The sequence below is a fragment of the Epinephelus moara genome, chromosome 14, assembly GCF_006386435.1.
Source record: "Epinephelus moara isolate mb chromosome 14, YSFRI_EMoa_1.0, whole genome shotgun sequence".
Taxonomy (NCBI): Eukaryota; Metazoa; Chordata; class Actinopteri; order Perciformes; family Serranidae; genus Epinephelus; species Epinephelus moara.
The window spans coordinates 28,899,497-28,910,224 of record NC_065519.1 but is presented as its reverse complement, the minus strand read 5'-3'; the positions used below and the strand labels follow the sequence as shown (position 1 = coordinate 28,910,224).

Here is a 10,728-nt window from a genome sequence, read left to right as displayed (position 1 = left end):
CTATTATTTTATGTATTTTACATTTCAAGTTGTAAAAAGTAAAATGTTTTGTTAAAAAACTATTTTGTTGCATAATGAGAATTGAGAAAATAAAGCAATTTATGTTCTTAATATTGTTTTTTTCTTCCTCAAAAAGTATCGATAAGACTACCGTTAAAATACCGGATCGATAAGCAGTATCGATAAGAGTAGTAGTACCGTTAAAATCTTAATGATACCCATCCCTACTCTTAGGTGTTACCAGGAAAACTGAGTTATGGCTTGTGAAAACTCTGGATTCTGATTGAAAAAATGCATCAAAATACAAACAACTGGCCTTAGTTATTTTTTCCCCAAGGTATAAAAGTCCATTTTCATGGCGGGCGAATATCCGCGCGGATTATTCTCGCGGAAAAATATAAAAGCTGATTTCATGGGTTCTTATGGAACTTTGCACACCGGGGCGGACCTTTCGTGCGGTGAAAAACCTTTCCGCCCAGACTTTCACCCCCCGCGGAATTCGCCGGCGGAACTACGCAGCTGGGCCAGTGAAACTGTTTGTTNGCGAATATCCGCGCGGATTATTCTCGCGGAAAAATATAAAAGCTGATTTCATGGGTTCTTATGGAACTTTGCACACCGGGGCGGACCTTTCGTGCGGTGAAAAACCTTTCCGCCCAGACTTTCACCCCCCGCGGAATTCGCCGGCGGAACTACGCAGCTGGGCCAGTGAAACTGTTTGTTTATAGTGACGCCGCGCAGACCCGGGAGAGTCCAAAATCCAGTCGGGCAGGACAGTATGGGAGAAAGGTTGATAAACCTTGTTTCACAGCACCTCGTCCTTTTTGATAAAAGATGGGATGATTTTATGAACAATGAATGTAACAAATTCATTTGATGACTTTTTTAGTTTTGTGGAAAGCTATGAAAGCAGAGTCAGTTGGTAGAAAACATTATGAAATAACAAATTATATTCACAATATAAATAACTGAGAGCCATGTACTGCATATACAGTAAATGAATGATGAAAACAGGCTGAAAAGGCTGAAATGGAACAATCAATATCACAATAAATATTATTTTTCGAGTATCAACTCATTATGTGGCAGTTGCAAAATCACATGGAAAGTAATTAATCAAGGTAGAGAACCATGCACCATTGCAATACATCATAAAACTCTTCTCACATTGACAAAACATTTAATCATTTACTTTGTTAGTTTTAAATTATAATTTGTTTGACACGATTCAATTCCACTGCAATGTAAAAATAAAGGCTAATCTTGAATTATTACCCAGCCATTTATGAAAGACCTTATGTAAAAGGGGAACGTCACTTTACTTATTTTTTACACTTGTCTCAGTGTATCAGAAAAGGGGGTTTACAACATCCACATAACTTTCTGATATTCTGTGTAGCAGTTGAGCCTTAGTTTACTTACATCACCCTCTGACCTATGTGGATATCACTGAAGGGTGGAACAACAACAGGGAGAGTTTGGCTAAGATAAGTTTAATTCTCCTCCCGCTGCCAAGAGACCAGCTCCACAGCAGTCAGCTCTCAGGGTTGGCACCCACATTTCGGACGGCCAAACACCGTCCTAGCATATATGCGTAGAGGACATTATGGATTACTTCACATTTAATAACATGTCAAAGTCGAAGCGGATTTGTATGAGCCACAGTCCATAAAGAGAGGCAGATGCTCAGGCTGCAGCTGATAGTGCTGCTGCTACCCTGCTAGTGGTTAGCCCTGCTGAGCTAGCTCTAATGATAAAAACTGAGTCTGTACAGCCAATGAACAGAGCTCATTGGTAGTATTTCTGCCCCTGCTGCCCTCCAGTGCTGAGTGAAATTCAGTCACTAATGCAGTGAGGTGCATTGCAAACTGATGCTTGTTATCTGATTCTGCTGCTGATATCAGCACAAACACAGAGCGGGTGGGTTTAACAACGTGTGCCTCAAACTTTCTGACTTTCTGGGAAAAAAAAAAAAAAAAAAGTTTGATGAAGAGGTCATGTTTTCTAGGCCCTACACATTCTTTGTCCGTCGTTTCAAGTTACTAGAAAATGCGACCAGTTGATGATCATTTATTTTTTCTTGCAAAATTAATTAAATCACTTTACGTATTACTCAATATCGAATTAATTAGTAATTTGATCTTAGATATACTATATCATCTGGTATTTGGTTCATTACTTTGTCAAAGGTGCGTCATACATTCAGTCAGCCTACAGTTTAGAGGTACCTACTGACCATCCCTGGTGAAGCTTACAGTGAAGCCACAGGTTTCACACACCCTCCAACACTCAATAAAACCCATGTGTTCCCTGAATGCAGGCTTACAAATGATAAGTTAACAAGCTAACAAGAAACAACAAGATGAATTCTCAAACTGTGGAGTTACTGGTAGGAGCAATTTGAGGCTAAGTAGCCTGACTGTCCACTGAAAATGGCAAGCCGTTTTAACATTTCATCGCCTGACTGGATATATATCGCCGATATCTTTGATTCTTTAAAGTACAAAAGAGCATTTAAGATATCCACAACATCATTCTTCCTACGACAAATGATTTCACATTTTCCCTTCTTGTCTATTGGGTTTTCAATTCCAGATATCTATAGCTACATTGCCGATATCCAGAACATTCTGGATATCGGCAATAGAATGCTTGACACAGGAAAACTCCCTTTTCAGATAGCTACAGTCTAATTGTCCCTAGTTAAAATTTTAATTTTAGATATTCAAAATGAAAAACCATTCCAGGTATCAGTAATGTCATTTTGAATATCCAAACAATGCATTCTGAGTAGGATAAATGTCAGATATATACACAATTGACATTATGACTAGTAAAAATGCTATTTCAGATATTATGACTAGGAAATATTAGATTGTAGATACCTGAAAACGTTTTTTTCTACAGTAGTAGTAGTGGTAAGAATTCTATTGCAGGTACCCAGAATGTTCATTCTGGATATTTGAAATACAATTGTGGTAATCAGAAATTCAAAAAGTCCAATACACATAAATGGACAAGGTGCCATCACATGTTCTAGGAAGAATAAATTGGATATCTAAAATGTTCTTTTGCAGTAGGAAGATTTAAATTACTGTTAAATACAATACATATCTGGTCTAGCAATTAAATGTTAAATGGCCACTTACACTCGTTAAGGATTTAAAGATATCTTAAATCTAGTTTCTTCTAGTACAACCAAAGATGTATTGAAATACATTCCTACTTATAAACATATAGAGGATATCTTTAATTACCTTTCTGACTAGTAATGCAATTTCGAGTCATGAGAGATGCTATCATGGATATCTAAAATGCAAATACAGATATGAGTTTGGTTTGATTAAATGTAAACACAGCTTGCCATACAGCAAACCCACTAACAAATAAGACCTACAACTCCATCCAACTCCTGATGAACTAGGAAACAAGGTTAGCCCCTAAAATATTAAATCAACAGAATGATACTGGGAGAAATAACTGCATGTAGGCTAACTGAATTTCAAATTGTAATTCCTTACACTCCTCTCTACTGAGAAATATATCATTACTCTGACCCATCATTAAGTGTTGCGTTAATGACCTACGCTGTTTTCCATCCCCACAGGTGTTTTAACTTTTGCCTGAGTAGACCCTTTTACAGACCGTGCTTCATCTGCCTTTTTCAAAGCACAGCACCTTTTTGACTTGTCATAGCAAGGAAAGCACGAGTAAAACTAATTGCATTAACGATGGCTCAGTTCCATCAAGTGTCCCAGTGAGCCAGCGTGCAAAACACCAGGACCTTGGAATCTAGCTCGCCTAAATGGAATGTAGTCGTTTTTAATGGGACCATGTGAGGGAGCTGGGAAGCATCCCCCTCACTAAGGTGACAAACATTGCACACATATAGTAAAGTTGGATGTGTTAAACTAATACAGGAAGTTTTCTTTTGGTTGTTGTTGTGCTTTTATTTTGAACCCTGCTAACTCCTCTTTGTCTCTGAGGTCAACTTCCGGGAGGGCGTGGTTTCATGGAGTGCACACATGAGCCACAGGACTCCAGCTGGCTCCAATAATTACCTGGTTAGGCTGAACCAAGAGTGTAGGAGCAGAGAGGGGAGGGGGTAGAGGGTTTGTGTTGAGTTTGGCTTTTGTTTGGTCTCTCGTCAGTTTATTATGTGTTTTGTTTAACCTGTATTAGTCAGCATTTATTTGTATTGTGTGTATGTAAGTATTAGTGGGGTTAATTTGTACATGTATTGTATATAGTATGGTAATGGGGTTTTTGGGAACCTTTCTATGTAATGGTACAGGCCAGGGGTAGATATGCCAGGTGAGGAAAGTAGTTTGGGTGTCAGAGAGAGGGGGTCAGGTTGGGGGTCACGTCTGCTGCCAGAACTGCTGTTGAGCCTGTAAGCCTTTTTTTCCCTTTTTGTAAAATCTTATGCTGTAACTGAAGATCATGGACATTTTGTACCTTGCTTATTTTGTATAAGTAAAGAAAAAACAGAGCTCTGAACAATCCCTGCTGGTCATGCTGCTTATTTTCCCTTGTTACATCTCAATCCTGCCTGGTTTCATCCTGTTTGTAAGGGATTACGACCTACGAAACCTTACAGACCAATTTTCACCCGTGCTTTTCCTGCTGTTCCTGTAAGGGCAGGACAAATTACACCTCTATCATTTTTATTCATTCATCAACTTTTGTGATTCCCACATAAACCCTGTATCATCCTGCCCTATTTTACCTTAGTAAGGGGTATATGAGCCTGCATGACAGAAAGCTCCTGTGTTCTCCAGGGTTTTCATCATGTGATATTGTCATTATTTCCTAATGCAGGAACTGGAATGAGAAGAGGAATCTGGCACAATCATCTCCAGATTGTCTGTCACTGTGTGTGACGTCCAGATGCAGATAAAACCTTTCTATTGAAAGCTGACTGACTGCAGCCTTGGCTGATGTGCGTGTACATCTGCTAACTGTTCTTACTTAAAAGAGCCAGATGGAGATGCTGGCTGCAACACCTGAGCCTTTGAAGCCACACATAAGATACACGTAGATCAGTTTTTGTGTCGTCCTGGAATGCATCATGGTCATTGTGTGGATATAAGAAGAAGCTTAATTAGCAGTGCAGTTAACACACAGAGTGCCAAAGCTAGGCTAGTCTGAGGTAGAGCTGGGCAACATATCAATATTATATTAATGTTATCATATGAGACTAGTTAAGGTCTTAGATTTTGAATATCCTAATATTATAAGTGTTGTCTTTTTCCTGGTTTTTACTTACCAGACTGTTGTAGCTGTTCTATATGTGCGGTTACCCAGTATTGTGATATCTGATTTTTTCTATATCGCCTAGTCCTAATCTGAGGGTTTGCTAGTGTAAGCCTCACACACAATGCATTCTGGTACATGTAGGCAGTGCAGGACAGACTCTCTGAGCAAGAGGATAATTTGTCAATATGAATGGCACTGACAGTCTTAATGGACTCCTAATGGACTAAATGATTAAGTGACAATTTAACAACCGTACTGTATACACACGCAATTCTTCATGCTGACAAAACACACTGCTAAGACAAAGTGAGAGGGGTTCTTTCAAAGGACTACAGATTCAGGTGTATTAATTCAACTTTCAAGTAAAACTAGTACTAGTATGTCAAAATATTTTAGTAACATTATGTAGGTTTTAATTAATGTCGTGAATGAGCCTCACAGATATAGATCATTGTAAATAGTGCACATTTTCTATACTGCTTTAAGCCTTTAGCACCTTAGACATACAGGATGCAAATCAAAACACAATCAGATCAACATAATACACCTGATATCAAATAGGTCTTTCTTACTGTGTTGTTTCCGTTTCCATTGAGATGTACGCCACTGTCAAACAGAGGAGAGGATACGCGGCTTTGATCAGTGGACAGCCCAGGAGAACCTGAGAAAGAAAGGAGACTCATTCTTTACAGAGAGGCCTCTGAAGAATCACTGCTAAACATTAAGTCCAACTTCATGTCCTGTCTATTATTATTTCATCTCTGAAGAAACAAGAAAACTAGAAGGGCACTCAGAGAGCGCAGTCCTCATGCCCTATGTCACAATGTCAAAGGATGTATACATGTAATACACGACACTCAAGAGCGTAATTATAGCAGCGAACAACTATTTGTAAAGATATAGTGAAATAATGGCGTCCAGAGCAAAGAAGTCACTCTCCCTCTGTTTGTTGCTGTTCTTTGATTTCTTTCGCCGATAACGCCATCCCGACCCACAGTGGCAGGAGAGCACAATCGTGGAAACCTTACTCCCACCATCCAGTTCTCACCCCAAGTCGCCCCTTTGAGTGTGAGCTAACCCAGAAGAAAATGTTGGCATTGTACGTTTCCTCAAACCACAAATAAATGACATTTGCACATTTCAAACATATCAAAGCAACTTTTTTACCAATGGGAGGTGGAGGGGATGGATGGCATGTCACCTAAGCCCCTTTCACACATGCACCAAAAACCTGAAGCTATGATTATCACAAAGAGCCAAAATGCCGGACTTGAGGCTTTAAAACAGGATTTCACAAACCAACAGGTGATGTCCGGGGACCCTCCTATGTTTTTAAACAGTCTATCGAACCGACTGACAGACAGATTGCCATCCCAAAAAAAAAAAAAAAAAGCTGGGGAGTTACTATTAATATCAAAGACCTTTGGTTTTTTAGCTTGTTAGAATCCCAGAAAAGTCTGAAGCCCCTTTCACACATGCACTGCAAACCTGAAATTATCTAGACATTACCCAGAGGGGCTATATGTGAGAATGCCTATGTCCAAATCAGTTGGTTCGGACACTAAAGAGATTTTATCCTACTAGTTCCCAAGTGAAAAGTCAATGTATTATCTGATTGAGCCAGTGTGTGAATGGAGCAAGTAATTGTCCAGAGAATTCACAGTGAGCGAGAGGTCATGTTGATGAAGTTTCTATCATGAGACTTGCGCAAAACAAACATCCGAGGGTGAAGAAGAAGGGCCGCTTACATGAGAGCAACAAATTAAAATGTCTAGTTAGAAAGATGACGAGTCTCAGGAACTTCTGTCGATAAGGGCCCAAGCTGAAATCATCAGACAAATTCAAGGAATGGCAAGAGACTCTGCCGTTTACATTCTCGGAACCCATCGGTTGTATTCGGCGTCTGACTTGCGGCAGACGGCGATACAGCCTCTGGGGGCAGACCCCCCCATTTTTTGGCATTCCGGTTTGATTTGGGTGGAGGAGGCGAATTTCCGTTTCCGACTTCCGTTTATATACTGTATAAGTAAATATGCTGAAACACTGCGATGGATTCAGAGTTTGCAGTGACGCCAATTATGTTCCGCCTCGTTAGTTCACCGCACGGACCGTTTAACCTGGCAACAACTGCAGCCGGCTCAAACGTGATTGATCAATATCACACGGACTATAAACAGCCTAGCACCGGAAACCAAGGCTCTTCCGCTCTTCTTCCGGAGGCAAGATCTCCGGGGTTTGCCTACAGACTCTACATTCACTGAATGTAGAGTCTGTATATAGAGACTATGCCGTTTATGACCTTGCTCCGTAAACACGGTGTAATCCGCATCATGTCCTGCCTCCTGCATGCTCTACCCAGGCAGCACCCCTAACCTAAACCGAAGAATATTTCCAATGGGTAGGAATGCTTCTGACAAAGACAATCTCCTGTTATATGCTACATGTGTGAAAGAGAAACTGATTCTCCGACATTGTCTTGAGTTCGTATGAGAAATCAGCTCTAGGCGAAACACCTACCAGGCTGCAGATCAATACAAACCAGTTTCAGACCAGCAAACAACAAAACCAGTTGTGATTTAGAGTCATTGCTGTGTTTCAAGCTGCATTTTAGGCCCCAAACATGGGTGGTTTTTAGCATCTCGTCACTGTTTCTTTCTGCCAGCATCGTGCCACAAACAGTTGTTTTTTAAGAAGACACAGCTGCATTTCCAGCAGTGATTGTGCCCCCAAAACTGGGTAATTTGAGCCAAAACATGATCTTTTCATAACCATAATGGTTGTTGTGCCGATACCTAACCACACGTTAACCACAATGAAATGTAAAGTAATGTATCCACTACATAATAACATGCAAATGTAACATATCTGTGGGTTGCAGAAACATACAGTACAGTGCCAACATCTTTACTGGTGATTAGGTTGGCTAACCCCCAGTAACGCTGTGAGCTCTGTCAGCATTGCTGGCGGCTTCCAATTTGGCTCAGAAACCTCCACAGTTGCTTGTGACATCCAAGGTGAGAGCCGTGTTTTGGCAATCCCAGCTCAGACTATGAATGTTGTACATTCCAAGTTTAATGAAAGTGAAAAACAATTGGTGCATCCACCCTGTGATGTGGATCTGCACCAAAATTTTATGGGTTCTTCCTTGGCCTATGCTACACCCTTCCACCAAGTTTCATGAAAATCGGACCAGTAGTTTTTCCATCATCCTCCTGACAAACAGAAAAAAAACAAACCAAACAGAAAACACAACCTCCTTGGCGGCAGTCATGGGTCAAGTGTTGCAACTCAACCATAATTACCAAGGCCGAGCTCATAGTTTTAAATATTATTAACTTTATTCTGCTTCCCTGCCTTGAAACCGTGCAGTGCTTCACACGGACTGCTTCCAAAAGAGACAAATGCTGCTCTTTGATATGATATTAGCTTGGCTTTAGAGGACCTTCTCTCTGATTCGGTCACACTCCGTAAAGTGTGGCAAACTGCTCCTGGCCTCTCCTGCCTGTCATTTGTGCTGTGGCGAAATGAAACAAAGGGCAGCTTACAGAGAATATGGCTTGAACCTTTTCGTTCTCAGGCAACAAAACACGACTCACCGGCCAAACACCCTACAGCAAAACCTGAGCGCACTGTACTGATGCCTTCCTATGAATGTTAACTCACCCACAAATATATGAAGGCTGGATTTCTCACAGCTCTCAGTCTGAATTTGTGGGAATGTGGTGGTTTATAAACAGAGCTATAAATATTCATGCACGTCTATTGGTATTAATTAGTTTTCTACATCTGTGTGCGCCTCATAATTTGGTAAACTGTACAAAATGATCGTTATGTTTGTTGGTAGAGACTGAAATGACTTGTTTTACATGTTCAGTCACTTTTTGCTCACATCTCACAGAGGATAACAATTATTTGTGGTGTTTCAGGAGTCTGTATGGCAGTTTGTGTCCAATATATGACTGTGAACAGATGAAGCCCCAGATGTAAAGTTCCCTTGAGTTACATTATGCTTGCTATCTCATTTGTCTGTGCTATAAAGGAATAGCTGTACATTTTCTGAAATACACTTAAGGGCTTTCTTGCTGAGAGTAAGATATGAGGGAAGACTGACACCACTCTCACATCTGTCTGTTAGATATGAAGCTGGAGCTAGGTTACAGTTAGCTTAGCTTAGCATACAAACTTAAATAAACAGCTGGCCTTGTTCTGTTCAAAGGTTAAACATTCACTTGCCAGTACCCCTATAGCTCTCTAATTACCATGTTATATCTCATTTGTTTTCTCCGTCCAAATGCTAAAGTGTAGAAATAACAGGTTGCAGGAATTATGTGCAGGACTAGCCGTGTTTTGTCATCTTTGACAGCCAGGCTAGCTGGAGCAATGGCTGCTATTCCTGTACAGAGGTGTGTGGCGATGCAGAGTTAATGCTAGGAATGGTGGGATTGTGATGTGAATGGCTTCACTGAAACAGATTTCATCAAAACTTTTACCCCAAATACTTAATAAGGTCTAAGGGCTCACGCTCCTTTCACTGACTTCCTCCATTGCAGCTGTCTTCCATGTTTGTATTCACAGAGTGACTCCTGCCAGCATAGAACTGTAACCAATGTCAAGCTAGAGCAGCATAAAAGTCACATAAATTCAAACATGACTGTTCAGAATTAGGTCCCATTGCAAACTAGAAATGCTGCCACACATCAGTCAAGTTTCTCTTACAGTTTACATCCATTTCTGTGAAAACATACTGTAGATGCTTCACACAGGTCTTCACCAAGACAGCACAGATGATCTATACAATCAGCACAGTTTCAAGGTGGACACCCAAGGTTAGTGTCATCAATTCAGTATCTGACTAAATGTCTCCTCTTCTGTTCCTGAGATATGACACTGAATAATGGCCAGAAAAATGTTTTATACAGAACATTATGATGTTTCAGTGAAGTTGACGTTTGATCTTTTGGATGTAAAATGCCATTACTTCATAATTTTATCCTATTAGACACTGCATTAAGACTTTTTTTGTTATGAACAAAAGCATGTTTTGTGACCTTCACCCACCAAATTCTTATCAGTTTATTCTTCAGTCCAAGTGGACATTTGTATCAAATGTGAAGAAATTCCCTCAAGGTGTTTTGAAGATATTGCATTCAAAAGAATAAGATGGACACAAGGTAACAGTGACCTTGACCTTTGATGACCAAAATCCAATCAGTTCATATTTGAATCCAAGTGAACATTTGTGTCAAATTTGAAGACATCTCCTCAAGGTGTTCTCGAGATATCTCATTCACAAGAATGACACTTAGGCCTCTAGTTTCGCAGACCGGGTGAGGCGGAGGCGCAGCGCACCTGCGCTTCGCCAACTGGGTGTGGCCAGGCGGATTTTGCAAGTTTGGCACACCGTGCGCACTGGAGCAGCTACTCCTCTTTCCCACCTCCGTCCCTCCGACCTGCGCAAGTCGGAAAGAG

General features: G+C 40.6%; 1 protein-coding gene across 1 annotated transcript in view; it reads right to left on the bottom strand.

Annotated features, from left to right (window-relative positions):
* Positions 1–10,728, bottom strand: part of sntg2 (syntrophin, gamma 2) — a 143,550-nt gene that overhangs the window by 105,639 nt on the left and 27,183 nt on the right. Inside the window, exon 8 of the mRNA XM_050062315.1 lies at positions 5,832–5,920. Coding sequence (XP_049918272.1) covers positions 5,832–5,920 — 89 coding nt within the window. The remainder of the gene's footprint in view (positions 1–5,831; positions 5,921–10,728) is intronic.